Raw genomic sequence first — 14786 nt, 5'->3', positions numbered from 1 at the left:
CAGGCAGAATCCAAGGAGCTTTGAAATCAATGTTTCGGGCAAAAGCCCTTCATCAGGAATACAGGCAGAGAGCCTGAAGTGTGGAGAGATAACCTGGAGGAGGGTGGGGTGGGGAGAAAGTAGCATAGAGTACAATGGGTGAGTGGGGGAGGGGATGAAGGTGATAGGTCAGGAAGGAGAGGGTGGAGTGGATAGGTGGAAAAGGAGATAGGCAGGTCGGACAAGTCCGGATAAGTCCTGGGGACAGTGCTGAGCTGGAAGTTTGGAACTAGGGTGAGGTGGGGAAGGGGAAATGAGGAAACTGTTGAAGTCCACATTGATGCCCTGAGGTTGAAGTGTTCCAAGGCGGAAGATGAGGCGTTCTTCCTCCAGGCGTCTGGTGGTGAGGGAGCGGCGGTGAAAGAGGCCCAGGACCTCCATGTCCTCGGCAGAGTGGGAGGGGGAGTTGAAATGTTGGGCAACAGGGCGGTGTGGTGGATTGGTGCGAGTGTCCCGGAGATGTTCCCTAAAGCGCTCTGCTAGGAGGCGCCCAGTCTCCCCAATATAGAGGAAACCGCATCAGGACCAACGGATACAATAAATGATATTAGTGGATGTGCAGGTAAAACTTTGATGGATGTGGAAGGCTCCTTTAGGGCCTTGGATAAAGGTGAGGGAGGAGTGTCGGCGCAGGTTTTGCAGTTCCTGCAGTGGCAGGGGAAAGTGCCAGGAGGGGAGGGTGAGTTGTCGGGGGGGCGTGGACCTGACCAGGTAGTCATGGAGGGAACGGTCTTTGCGGAAGGCGGAAAAGGGTGGGGAGGGAAATATATTCCTGGTGGTGGGGTCTGTTTGGAGGTGGCGGAAATGTCGGCGGATGATTTGGTTTATGCGAAGGTTGCTAGGGTGGAAGGTGAGCACCAGAGGCGTTCTGTCCTTGTTACGGTTGGAGAGGTGGGGTCTGAGGGCGGAGGTGCGGGATGTGGACGAGATGCGTTGGAGGGCATCTTTAACCACGTGGGAAGGGAAATTGTGGTCTCTAAAGAAGGAGGCCATCTGGTGTGCTCTGTGGTGGAACTGGTCCTCCTGGGAGCAGATACAGTGGAGGCGGAGAAATTGGGAATTGGGAATACGGGAAGGCATTTTTGCAAGAGGTAGGGTGGGAAGAGGTGTAATCCAGGTAGCTGTGGGAGTCGGTGGGTTTGTAAAAAATGTCGGTGTCAAGTCGGTCGTCATTAATGGAGATGGAGAGGTCCAGGAAGGGGAGGGAGGTGTCAGAGATGGTCCAGGTAAATTTAAGGTCAGGGTGGAATGTGCTGGTGAAGTTGATGAATTGCTCAACCACCTCGCGGGAGCACGAGGTGGCGCCAATGCAGTCATCAATGTAGCGGAAGAAGAGCTGGGGAGTGGCGTCGGTGTAATTACGGAAGACCAACTGCTCTACGTAGCCAACAAAGAGACAGGCATAGCTGGGGCCCATACGTGTGCCCATGGCTACCCCTTTGGTCTGGAGGAAGTGGGAGGATTGAAAGGAGAAATTGTTCAGGGTGAGGACCAGTTCGGCCAAACGAATGAAAGTGTCGGTGGAAGGGTACGTCTGGAGAGGCAAAAACGGAGGGCTTGGAGGCCCTGATCATGGCGGATGGAGGTGTAGAGGGATTGGATATCCATGATGAAGATGAGGCACTGGGGGCCGGGGAAACGGAAGTCTTGGAGGAGGTGGAGGGTGTGGGTGGTGTCTCGAATGAATGTGGGGAGTTCCTGGACTAGGGGGGATAGGACGTGTCGAGGTAGGTAGAGATGAGTTCAGTGGGGCAGGAGCATGCTGAGACAATTGGTTGGCCAGGGTGGTCAGGCTTGTGGATCTTGGGAAGGAGGAAGAACCGGGCAGTGCGAGGTTCCCGGACTATGAGGTTGGAAGCTGTGGGTGGGAGATCTCCTGAGGTGATGAGGTTCTGTATGGTCTGGGAGATGATGGTTTGGTGATGGGAGTGGGGTCATGGTCGAGGGAGCAGTAGGAAGAGGTGTCCTCAAGTTGGCGTTTGGCTTCAGCAGTGTAGAGGTCAGTGCGCCAGACTACCACTGCACCCCCTTTATCCGCTGGCTTGATGGTGAGGTTGGGATTGGAGCAGAGGGATTGGAGGGCTGTGCATTGTGAGGGTGAGAGGTTGGAGTGGGGGAGGGGGGTAGACAGGTTGAGGCAGTTAATGTCCTGGCAGCAGTTGGAAATGAAGAGGTCGAGGGCAGGTAATAGGCCAGCACGGGGTGTCCAGATGGATGCAGTGTGTTGGAGGTGGGCGAAGGGGTCCTCGGAAGGTGGGCGGGAATCCTTATTGTGAAATTAAGCTCAGAGGCGGAGGTGACGGAAGAATTGTTCGACGTCACGGTGTGTATTAAATTCATTGATGTGTGGACGGAGGGGGATGAAGGTGAGTCCTTTGCTGAGGACTGATCGTTCGTCCTTAGTGAGGGGGACGTCAGGAGGGATGGTGAAGACTAGGCAGGGCTGGGAGCTGGGATCTGGTGTGGGTGTAGAGCTGGGAGTGGGGGCAGAACCTGTAACTGGAGTGGGTGTGATGTTGGGGGGGATGGGGTGGAGTCATGAGCAGGGGTAGTGTTCCCCTCGGGGTTCTGGGGGCTGGGGATAGTGACAGTGGGATCTTTAGGGGGCACGTCAGCAGAATGCAGGTGAGTGGCGCTGGTGGGGGCAGAAGTGGTGGTGACCACGGCAGTAGGGGTGGTGGAAGTCACTGAGCATGTGGCATCAGCGATGATATGAGAGGCGGAGTGATGTCACGTGTGATGCATGAGGAATTGTGAGGGGTGGAAGTGGTTGTGGGAGTGGCCATGATGGGGGCAGAAGTGACATCATCAATCAGCGTGGGGGTGGCAGCTGCATCAGCCGCATGGCTAAAGGCATCTGAGTAAACTCCAAGGCCAGGGGAATCTTCTGGAATGTTTGAGGAGCACTGGTTATGGAGGTGGGTAGATAAAAGTTTGTTGTTCTTACAGTTTTTGATGTTTGAGATGGAGTTGAAATACTGTTTGTTGAGAGTATGAATTCTCCTGAGGATTTAGTACAGAGTGGGTCCTTTGCAATTCTGAGAGAGTGTGGCCCTCAGCTGAGGCAGGGCTGAGTATCTGGCCAACACCAATTGTTACAGTTAACCTGAGAATGTAGCTTTTAAAAAAAGTTTTGTGATTTACATATGAAAGAAATGAAACTATCCTGGTCATTCCAGCAGATGAAAGATTCAACAAACAGTCAAAGTATTTTTCAATGTATAATTTCAGTTACATCACACTGTAAACTTTTGCTCTGAATTCTGTGTCTTCCAATTGTATCCTCCACAACCACCTGATGAAGGAGCAGCGCTCTGAATGCTAGTGCTTCCAATTAAACCAGTTGGACTATAACCTGGTGTTGTGTGATTTTTAAAAATGAGGGGTATATAGATTAGTTTGATCTCCGAGTAGGATAAAAAGGTTGGCACAACATCAAGGGCTGAAGGATCTGTAGTGTGCTATACTGTTCTACGTTCTATTGGGCTTGGTGTATTAAGTCAAGAAACCCAATGAATATTGTTTCCTGATGAATTAAATATTAACTTTTATCCATATTGCTAATTATGTCTCGCTAACTTGTTGTATCTGTCCCAAATCTCTCCTTTGATGGATAAACAGTAATTGAACAATCAGCTGAAACATCATTCTTGGAAAAGGGGTTAAATTTTAATGTAATTTCTTAAAGTAGGAATTCTCCCTCTGTGTAAAACATGCTTCACATTTTCCCACAGGACTCAGAAACAAACATGATCAGCAAAGTGATTGTCATCCTTCCATCTGTGAGAGATGGTGGGAAAGCAGCCTCAGTATTTGCTGAGATTATCTGCTGCCCTCCGAATGTCTGAACAATTGATTCTGGAAAGAATCATCAAACAAACCCTGACAAGCTGTCTCTCTCTGACACGAGTGATAATGAACTGGCCCAAAACAGGGCAGCAAACAGTGAGCTCCTGACGGGACTGAATTTGAATTAAATGTGCCCCAAGGACTGAAGGCAGAAAACTTCATGACAGAAATCAGCTGCCTCTTGATCAGCTCCTGTTCCTACAATTATCATCCTGAGGACGACAGACAGAATGAAGCAAAAACTCAAAATATCGATGTTCCCTCAGATCAGTGAATTCACGGCTGGATTCTGAGCATCTTCAGGTGGATCTGCAGTTTAAGCAGTGAGCTCAGATATTTACATACTGTTTTTGGACCTGTTTTTGGAATAAATTACTCAACCATGAAACACAGGAGGCAAATAGCAGCAATTTGCTTCTGGAACAGTTTCCTTCATTCCAACTTTGAGATGGATTTTGAAATGATTAACTCACTGAGTGCTGGCTCCAGGGAAGTCTGAAGGTCCCCAGCAGCATTTGCTTTCAGCTCCCACAGTGTCAGGCTGAGAGTTTCCCTGGTAATACAGAAAGTACAGCGTTGTCAGAGTAGTTTGTCAGAGTAGATGAGATAAATCAACTTCACTCAACAACCTTCCCTTGGCTCTCAATGCTCCCATTAAGGAAGTCACACTCCAGGGTATTTAAACGGCTCGTGTAATCTACAATCTGTTCTGGTTTAGACAATCGCACCCAGGTGGCAGGAAGGTCACAACAGGAAGTTTAACCTCCTGATGTCAGGATGGTGACTAGCATCGTTCCAGTTGAGGGAAATAGTCAGTGAGCTCTGCTGCATTGGTGCTGAGTGAGAACAGTGATGTTTAAACAGCTCATCACTTCTAGTGGGATCAGAAACATCTGAGGTGAGAAACCGCACGAGTTATCACTTTGGCAGTCCCAGTTGGGCTACAGCAATTCAAACAGAGGACTGACCACCATCTTTGGGCATCAAGGAATGGGCAATAAAAACCAATCTTGTCAGAATCTCCCACACCCCAAGACGCAACAATAAACACTGAGTGTCTGCAATGTGAAATTCCTAAACCAATCATGTTTCTGTGCAAGTGTTTTCCAGCTTCATTTTTTTGATGTAAATGAGGAGCACCTGACCTACCTCTAAAGATGAACATCAGCTCCAGCCATTGCTCTGAAATGCAGACCCTGTAAATGTCTGATGGACGTGTGGAATTTAGCTTCAGGTCTGCCTTTTGAGTTTGACTTTACTTCAGTGAATATTGGGTGGTCCAGATTTGACCAACATTTACACCATTGCTGTTCATGAGCGAGATACTGAGCTAACTTTATTACTTTGCCTAACGAGACACGCAAGTCGCCATTTGGCCACGTTTCTCATTAACGTCTCCATGGTGACAGAACATTTTAATGTTGAATCATGAGCAATGTAGAAAAACATCATTCCGAGCCCTAAACAGACTTCATCCACACCCAGACCATCCGAATTCCTGAATTTGACTAAATGCAGATTTTACGACATGAGACACAAAATGTACCTGTCATTCTCGCAGGCTCTTTACTCCCTGGAACAGTGACAAATCTTGTGGTAAAACCTGAACCCAGCAGGAACGAGGAGGTGGGTGGTGGGTGGGAGAGTGACACCCCATGGCATGGGGACACCACCTGAGACTGGAGGGATTGATCCCTGGCATCGGGAAAGTGGTCCGGGAAAAGGTCTGGAAGAGATTGCAACTGGGGGAGTGGAAGAGAAACCTGGAGCAGGGAGTGGTGACGAGATGGGAGTAGAAGCTGGAGTGTCATAGTCATAGAGTCATAGAGATGTACAGCACGGAAACAGGCCCTTCGGTCCAACCAGTCCATGCTGACCAGGTATCCCAACCCAATCTCGTCCCACCTGCCAGCACCTGGCCCATATCCCTCCAAACCCTTCCTGTTCATATACCCATCCAAATGCCTTTTTAGATGAGATTAGATTACCGACAGTGTGGAAACAGGCTCTTCGGCCCAACAAGTCCACACTGACCCTCGGAAGAGCAATCCACCCCCTTACATTCACCCCATTACTAATGTGCTCAACACTACTGGTAATTTAGCATGGCCAATTCATCTAACCTGCACATCTTTGTACTGTGGGAGGAAACCAGAGCACCCAGAGGAAACCCATACAGACATGGGGAGAATGTACAAAGTCCACACAGACAGTTGCTCGAGCCGGGGAGTGAACCCAGGTCCCTGGTGCTGTGAGGCAGCAGTTCTAACCACTGAGCCACTGTGCCATTTTAAATGTTGCAATTGTACCAGCCTCCACCACTTCCTCTGGCAGCTCATTCCATACACATACCACCCTCTGAGTGAAAAAGTTGCCCCTTAGGTATCTTTTATATCTTTGCCCTCTCACCCTAAATCTATGCTCTCTAGTTCTGGACTCCCCGACCCCAGGGAAAAGACTTTGTCTATTTATCCTCTCCATACCCCTAATAAGTTTGTAAACCTCTGTAAGGTCACCCCTCAGCCTCCGACGCTCCAGAGAAAACAGCTCCAGCCTGTTCAGCCTCTCCCTAGAGCTCAAATCCTCCAATCCTGGCAACATCCTTGTAAATCTATTCTGAACCCTTTCAAGTTCCACAACATCTTTCTGATAGGAAGGAGACCAGAATTGCATGCAACAGCCGCAACATGACCTCCCAACTCCTGTACTCAATACTCTGACCAATAAAGGAAAGCATACCTAACGCCTTCTTCGCTGTCCTATCTACCTGTGACTCCATTTTCAAGTAGCTAAGACCACAGGATGGGAATGGAGGGACAGTCTTGAGGGGTTGAATACTCTATTCTGCTATTTTTACCCAGGAAAAGTAATTCAAAACATTACAGCCTTATATTTAACTGGGCTTCTTCTAAACAAAATGCAAAACCACGTCAGGTTTGTGCTGACAGATCTCACAAGTGGAGTCACAATCTCAATGCTTCTTCCAATGGTTAAAATCACATCTGAAGGGGAAAAGTATCATCATAGAATGTGTAACAATGCAGTCAGGGAGGGGAATGAGGAAAAGGCTGTAAACTTTGATTAAATGTGAGAGGGCTCCATCACCGGGTTTACAGCAGAACAACAGTCAAAACTGACGAAGGGAATGCTGAGAGATGGGTTCAACCCACAGGGCACCACATCCCCAGAGGAAAATGTTCAAGGTTGGCTTGAAGAATGATAAAGATCAGAAAGGGGAGTGATCATTGCCATTTGATATTTACAGTTGTGTAGATGAGTTAATACTAAAACAAGAAGAAATGGTGAGTCAGTGGCTGCAGCAGGTGTCGATGAGGATAAGGTAGAAACAGCTGAAAAATGGGCAGTAGACAGGGACACCCCGTATACTGAATCACAGCTGTGTACCTCACTACACTGCACGGAGGTGGGAACTCACCCCATAGTTAAAGAGGGCTCACTGAAAATTAGGCTGTTGTTCATGCACAACATCAAAGATTCAATATTGTTTTAATAATAAATTTCAAATCTTTGGGTGTGGAGTGAACTGTTTTTTTTATTCTAATTAAAATCACATTTTTGTGCTATGCACCCTCTGCATCGTCTTACAATCTAAATAAACTGTCATTTGGCAAATTTCAAACTGAACTCAGCTTTTGAAAAATGTTTAAGAGAAACATAGAAAGTGTAAAGGTGAGAAATAAATGCTTCTCCTGTGAAGTTGATCTCAAAAGTGTAAAAGGGATTGGAGACAATTGAAGGCAAATTGTAAAACTAAGGAAAGAATTATCAAATCTATAAAGTCAGTTTGAAATGGACAGCGGATTTCAGCAGTTTTCCTGAACAAAGTAAAATTACAACAAAATCACTCAGTGACTTGGGCCCCACCCTGTGTATCAGACCCGCAGTGAGTTAATTCTTTCTGCTAGCAGCTTCCTTCTTTGGACATCTTTGGACAGTGTGGGTTAGGTGAATTGGCCATGCTAAATTGCTCGTAGTGTTAGGTGAAGGAGTAAATGTAGGGGAATGGGTCCGGGTGGGTTGCGCTTTGGCGGGTCGGTGTGGACTTGTTGGGCCGAAGAGCTTGTTTCCACACTGGAAGTAATCTAATCTAATCAGTCTACATACTCCCCCTTTCAGATGTGAAGAATGCTCTGGATGAAGTTTACAAATGCACTCCAGATGAAATTCCCCGAAGCCTTATTCATTGTGGCCAGTTACTTCAACCAGGCCAACCCTCAAAATAGGACGACCTAAATACCACCATCACATCCCCTGCCCAACCAGAGGACCGAACATCATTGATCACTGATACACAACCATAAAAAATGCCTATCGCTCCCCCCCCCTCTCCACACTTTGTAAAATCCATTCACAGTGCTGTGTTCCTCCTCCCAGCTCACAAGCAGAAGTAGAAACAAGAGGACCCATCACAGAAAGGAGTACAGTGACGTTCTGAGGCAGCAGAAGAGCTTTCCTGAGACTGCTTGAAATCAGTGAACTGGGCCATGTTCAAGAATTCAGCAGACAACCTCGACCAGCACACCATCACCATCACAGGCTTCATTAGAAAGTGCGTGTTGGACTGCGTGCCAAAGAAGTCAATCCAGGTGCTTCCCAACCAGGAACCTTGCATGAACCTGGAGATCCACTGCCTCCTGAAGACCAGGCGTGTGGCCTTCAATTCAGGCGATCCAGAACTTTACAGGAAATCCAGATGTGACCTCCACAAGGCCAGTCATGTAGACGCACTGATTACAAAGGCCCAACAACGTCACTTCTTCCTGAGGCAGCTGAGGAAATTTGGCATGATGGCGAATACCCTTGCCAATTTTTATAGGTGTGCCATCGAGAACATTCTGTCTTGATGTATCACTACCTGGTTAGGCAACTGTACCATTCAAGATCTGAGATGGTTACAGAGAGTGGTGAATTCGGCCCGGACAATCACAAAGGCCAACCTCCCAACTATAGAATCCATCTACCAGGCCCGCTGTCAAGGAAAGGCCCACGGCATTCTCAAAGATCCATCCTGCCCTGGCAATGTTTTTCTACAACCTCGACCATCAGGGAGAAGGTACAAAAGCCTGAACATACGCACCAGCCGGTTTCGAAACATTTTTAACCCTACTGTTGTTCGAATACTGAATGGACTCACAAACTCTTAATGTTCGCCTGTACCTGTGTTTTTGTTTTTACTGCCGTATACCTATGATATACTTATCTATGCTACTTAACTCTGTGATCTGCCTGTATTGCTCGCAAGACAAAGCTTTTCACTGTGCCTCGGTACACATGACAGTCATTTCAATTTAATTCAATTCAACTCAATTCAATTCATTAGAGATTTCAAGAGATAGTACCAGACCACATTATGAGCCCAAACTAACCAACCACACACTCACCACCTGTGGCAAGGCCTACATGACAGAACAGAATACAAAATGAAGCAGAACAAAACAGGAGATAAACCCCATACCTCCCTGATGCACTTAATACTTTCGGTACTCGGTTCAAACAGAATGCTCGCGGTGCGGTGTCACCTGTCCCGACAGCCCTGGATGCACCTGTCCCCTCAGTCACCACTGCAGGTGTTAGGTTGGCTTTCTTCAGAGTAAACCCGAGGAAAGCAACTGGCCCAGACGGCGTCCTCGGATGTGCACTCAGATCCTGTGCAGACCAGCTGGTGGAAGTATTCACTGACAGTTGTAATCTCTCCTTGCTACAATCTGAAGTCCCCACCAGCATGACCCCAGTACCAGAGAAAACATAAGCAACATGCCCGAATGACTACCGCCTGGTGGCTCTGACCTCCACAATCATGAAGAGCTTTGAGAGGTTAGTGATGACCTACATCAGGCTCCTACTTATCCAATACAGCTCTGCCTTCAATACTATAATCCCAACACTACCATTATAGGGCGGCACGGTGGCACAGTGGTTAGCACTGCTGCCTCACAACGCCAGAGACCCGGGTTCAATTCCCGTCTCGGGCGACTCTCTGTGTGGAGTTTGCACATTCTCCCCGTGTCTGCGTGGGTTTCCTCCGGGTGCTCCGGTTTCCTCCCACAGTCCAAAAATGTGCAGGTTAGGTGAATTGGCCATGCTAAATTGCCCGTAGTGTTAGGTGAAGGGGTAAATGTAGGAGAATGGGTCTGGATGGGTTACGCTTCAGCGGGTCGGTGTGGACCTGTTGGGCCGAAGGGCCTGTTTCCACATTGTAAGTAATCTAATCTAATCTAAAGCCAAACAGAGAACAGCCAGGGAATTCCTAGAGGCATGGCACTCATCCATAGCCTCAATCAACAAACACATCGACCTGGACACTATATACCGGCCACTACAGCGGACAGCTGGAACTGACAACCGGAAGCGGCAGAGACAGGCCACTATAAATGCCGGAGGAAACAGCACAGAAGCACTTCACAGGAGGCTCCCAAGCACTGAGGATGTCACCTAGACAGGGGACGAAATGTTTGCGAGACAAATTCCCAGCTCGGCGAACAGAACCACAACAACTATAATCCAAACCAAACTAATCTCAAAACCCCAAGTCCTAGGTCTCTGCTTGGCCCACAGCTTCCTGACCCAGAGACCGCAATCAGTGAAGATAGACAACAGCACCTCCTCCACAATAATCCTCAACACTGGCGCCCAGTCAGGATGCATACTCAGCCCTCTGCTGTACACCCTGTACACCCACCTCTGTGTGGCCAAATTCCAAACAAACACCCTCTACAGGTTAGCTGACAACACGACCAAATAGACCAGATATCAAACAATGATAAGTGGGAATATAGGAAGGAGATAGAGTGCTTTGTGTTGTGGTGCAATGATAACAGCCTCTCTCTCAATGTCGGCAAAACAGAAGAACTGATTCTTGACTTCAGGAGGAAAGGAGGAGGACATGCCCTATCTACCTCGATGGAGCTGAGGTGGAGAGAGCCGAGAGCATCAAGTTCCTTGGAGTGACAATAAGCAACAATCTGTCCTGGATCTCCCACGTAGATGTGACGGTTAAGAAGGCACAATATCACCTCTTATTCCTCAGGAGACTACTCGCAAAACAAAACTTTTCACTGTACTTAGGTACATGTGACAACAATAAGTCAAATCGAATCATGAGCTGTGCGGTTTTGCATATTTAAGACATCCCATCTGGATTTGCATTTTGGAGGCCTGACCCTATCCAGCCTAGACATGTGTTATCTTCAGAGACAATGTGTTTGTGAATTGACTAAACAGGGAGGGGGCTGCTGAAGGAGTTATACATGAGAAATTCATTAAGTATCAAATATTTTGTTCAGAGTTCAAATGATTCCACACAGAGGGAATTCCAAAGTGCTGACAAGTATCAAAGGGAACTTATTTGAATTTGGAATATTTTAAGAATGAAATGTCTGAACAAATGTACCAATTGATCTTTAGAAACCTGCGATTCCTAATTGTAAACAAGGAAATTGAAGAACTGGTAGTCACAGAGACATAGAGATGTACAACATGGAAACAGACCCTTCAGTCTAACTCGTCCATGCAGACCAGATATCCCAACCTAATCTAGTCCCACTTGCCAGGCCCATATCCCTCCAAACCCTTCCTATTCACATACCCATCCAGATGCCTCGCCTCCACCACTTCCTCTGGCAGCTCATTCCATACACTGACCACCCTTTGCGTGAAAACGTTGCCCCTTAAGTCTCTTTTATATCTTTCCTCTTTCACCCGTAACCTATGCTCTCTAGTTCTGGACTCTCCGACCCCAAGGAAAAGACTTTATCTATTTATCCTATCCTGGCCCCTCATGGTTTTATAAATCTCTATGTGGTCACCCCTCAGCCTCCGACGCTCCAGGCAAAACAGCCCCAGCCTATTCAGCCTCTCCCAGTAGCTCAAATCATCCAACCCTGGCAACATCCTTGTAAATCTTTTCTGAACCCTTTCAGGTTTCACAACATCCTTCCGATAGGAAGGAGACCAGAATTGCACAATATTCCAAACGTGCCTAAACAAGGTCCTGTCCAGCCACAACGTTACCTCTCAACTCCAGTACTCAATACTCTGACCAATAAAGGAAAGCATACCAAACGCCTTCTTCACTATCCTATTTACCTGCGACTCCACTTTCAAGGAGCTATGAACCTGCACTCCAAGGTCTCTTTGTTCAGCAACACTCCCTAGGACCTTACCATTAAGTGTATAAGTCCTGCTAAGATTGCTTTCCCAAAATGCAGCACCTCACATTTATCTGAATTAAACTCCATCTGCCACTTCTCCATTGGCCCATCTGATCAAAATCCCGTTGTAATCTGAGGTAACCTTCTTCACTGTCCACTACACCTCCAATTTTGGTGTCCTCTGCAAATTTACTAACTATACCACTTATGCTCACATCCAAATCATTTATATAAATGATGAAAAGTAATGGACCCAACACTGATCTTATGGCACTCCACTGGTCACAAGCCTGCCACCTAAAAAACAACCCTCCAGCACCACCTCACCCTCTGTCTTCTACCTTTGAGCCAGTTCTGTATCCAAATGGCTAGTTCTTGCTGTATTCCATGAGATCTAACCTTGCTAACCAGTCTCCCATGGGAATCTTGTTGAATGCCTTATTGAAGTACATATCATCACATCTACCGCTCTGCCCTCATCAATCCTCTTGGCTACCTTTTCAGGAAACTCACTGACGTTCGTGAGACATGATTTCCCATGCACAGAATCATGTTGACTATCCCTAATCAGTCCTTGCCTTTCCAAATACATGTACATCCTGTCCCTCAGGATTCCCTCCAACAACGTGCCCACCACTGACGTCAGCCTCACTGGTCTATAGTTCCCTGGCTTGTCCTTACCACCTTTCTTAATAGTGGCACCATTTTAGCCAACCTCCAGTCTTCCGGCACCTCACTTGTGACTATCGATGAAACTAATATGCCAGCAATCACTTCCCTAGCTTTCCACAGAGTTCTTGGGTACACCTGATCAGGTCCTGGGGATTTATCTACCTTGATGCATTTCAAGCCATCCAGCACTTTCACCTCTTTAAGTTGACATTTTTCAAGATGCCACCAGTTATGTCCCCACATTCTATATCTTCCAGGTCCTTCTCCACAGTAAACACTGATGCAAAATACTCATTTAGTATCACCCCTATCTCCTGCGGCTCCATGCAAAGGCCACCTTGCTGATCTTTGAGGGCAGAAAATGTGTTGCTGGAAAAGCGCAGCAGGTCAGGCAGCATCAAAGGAGCAGGAGAATCGATGTTTCGGGCATGAGCCCTCTTCAGGAATAAGGAAAGTGTGCCCAGCAGGCTAAGATAAAAGGTAGGGAGGAGGGACTTGGGTGAGGGGGGGGGGGGGGGGCGTTGGAAATGCGATAGGTGGAAGGAGGTTAAGGTGAGGGTGATAGGCCGGAGTGGGGGTGGGTGGGGGTGGGGGCGGAGAGGTCAGGAAGAAGATTGCAGGTCAAGAAGGTGGTGCTGAGTTCGAGGGTTGGGATTGAGACAAGGTGGGGGGAGGGGAAATGAGGAAATGAGAAATCTGAGTTCATCCCTTGTGGTTGGAGGGTTCCTAGGTGGAAGATGAGGCGCTCTTCCTCCAGCAGTCGTGTTGCTATGGTCTGGCGATGGAGGAGTCCAAGGACCTGCATGTTCTTGGTGGAGTGGGAGGGGGAGTTGAAGTGTTGAGCCACGGGGTGGTTGGGTTGGTTGGTCCGGGTGTCCCAGAGGTGTTCTCTGAAATGTTCCGCCAGTAGGCGGCCTGTCTCCCCAATATAGAGGAGGCCACATCGGGTGCAGCGGATGTAGTAAATGATGTGTGTGGAGGTGCAGGTGAATTTGTGGTGGATATGGAAGGATCCCTTGGGGCCTTGGAGAGAAGTAAGGGGGGAGGTGTGGGTGCAAGTTTTGCATTTCTTGCGGTTGGAGGGGAAGGAGCCGGGAGTGGAGGTTGGGTTGGTGGAGGGTGTAGACCTGACGAGGGAGTCGCGGAGGGAGTGGTCTTTTCGGAATACTGATAGGGGGTGGGAGGGAACTATATCCCTGGTGGTGGGGTCCGTTTGGAGGTGGCGGAAATGATGACGGATGATATGATGTATATGGAGGTTGGTGGGGTGGTAAGTGAGGACCAGTGGGTTCTGTCCTGGTGATGATTGGAGGAGCGGGGCTCAAGGACGGTGGAGCGGGAAGTGGAGGAGATGCGGTGGAGAGCATCGCCGATCACGTCTGGAGGGAATTTGCGATCTTTGAAGAAGGAGGCCATCTGGGTTGTACGGTATTGGAATTGGTCCTCCTGCGAGCAGATGTGGCGGAGACGAAGGAATTGGGAGTATGGGATTGCGTTTTTACAGGGGGCAAGGTGGGAGGAGGTGTAGTCTAGGTAGCTGTGGGAGTCGGTCGGTTTATAGTAAATGTCCGTGTTGATTTGGTCGCCCGAGATAGAAATGGAGAGGTCTAGGAAGGGGAGGGAGGAGTCTGAGACGCTCCAGGTGAATTTGAGGCCGGGGTGAAAGGTGTTGGTAAAGTGGATGAACTGTTCAACCTCCTCATGGGAGCACGAGGCAGCGCCGATACAGTCATCGATGTAGCGGAGGAAAAGGTGAGGGGTGGTGCCAGTGTAGCTGCGGAAGATGGACTGTTCCACGTATCTTACGAAGAGGCAGGCATAGCTGGGGCCCATGCGGGTGCTCATGGCTACTCCTTTGGTTTGGAGGAAGTGGGAGGATTGGAAAGAGACGTTGTTCAGGGTGAGGACCAGTTCAGTCAGTCGAAGGAGGGTGTCAGTGGAAGGGTACTGGTTGGTACGGCGGGAAAGGAAGAAGCGGAGGGCTTTGAGTCCTTCATGATGAGGGATGGAGGTGTACAGGGACTGGATGTCCATGGTGAAGATAAGGCGCTGGGG

At 48.3% G+C, this 14786-nt stretch overlaps 1 protein-coding gene across 1 annotated transcript in view; it reads left to right on the top strand.

The window, feature by feature from the left end:
• The window catches only part of LOC148151751 (EH domain-containing protein 3-like), a 207506-nt gene extending 199363 nt beyond the window's left edge, over positions 1-8143 (top strand). The window contains exon 2 of the mRNA XM_087983985.1: positions 8026-8143. Within this exon, the coding sequence (XP_087840111.1) occupies positions 8026-8047 (22 nt within the window). The 3' untranslated portion in view covers positions 8048-8143. The remainder of the gene's footprint in view (positions 1-8025) is intronic.
• Positions 8144-14786: the final 6643 nt, after the last annotated feature.

The sequence above is a fragment of the Chiloscyllium plagiosum genome, unplaced genomic scaffold, assembly GCF_037043375.1.
Source record: "Chiloscyllium plagiosum isolate Xiang-an unplaced genomic scaffold, Cpla_swu_hap1 HiC_scaffold_3, whole genome shotgun sequence".
NCBI lineage: Eukaryota > Metazoa > Chordata > Chondrichthyes > Orectolobiformes > Hemiscylliidae > Chiloscyllium > Chiloscyllium plagiosum.
The sequence above is the reverse complement of the archived record's forward strand: the minus strand, read 5'-3'. Positions and strand labels throughout refer to the sequence as shown.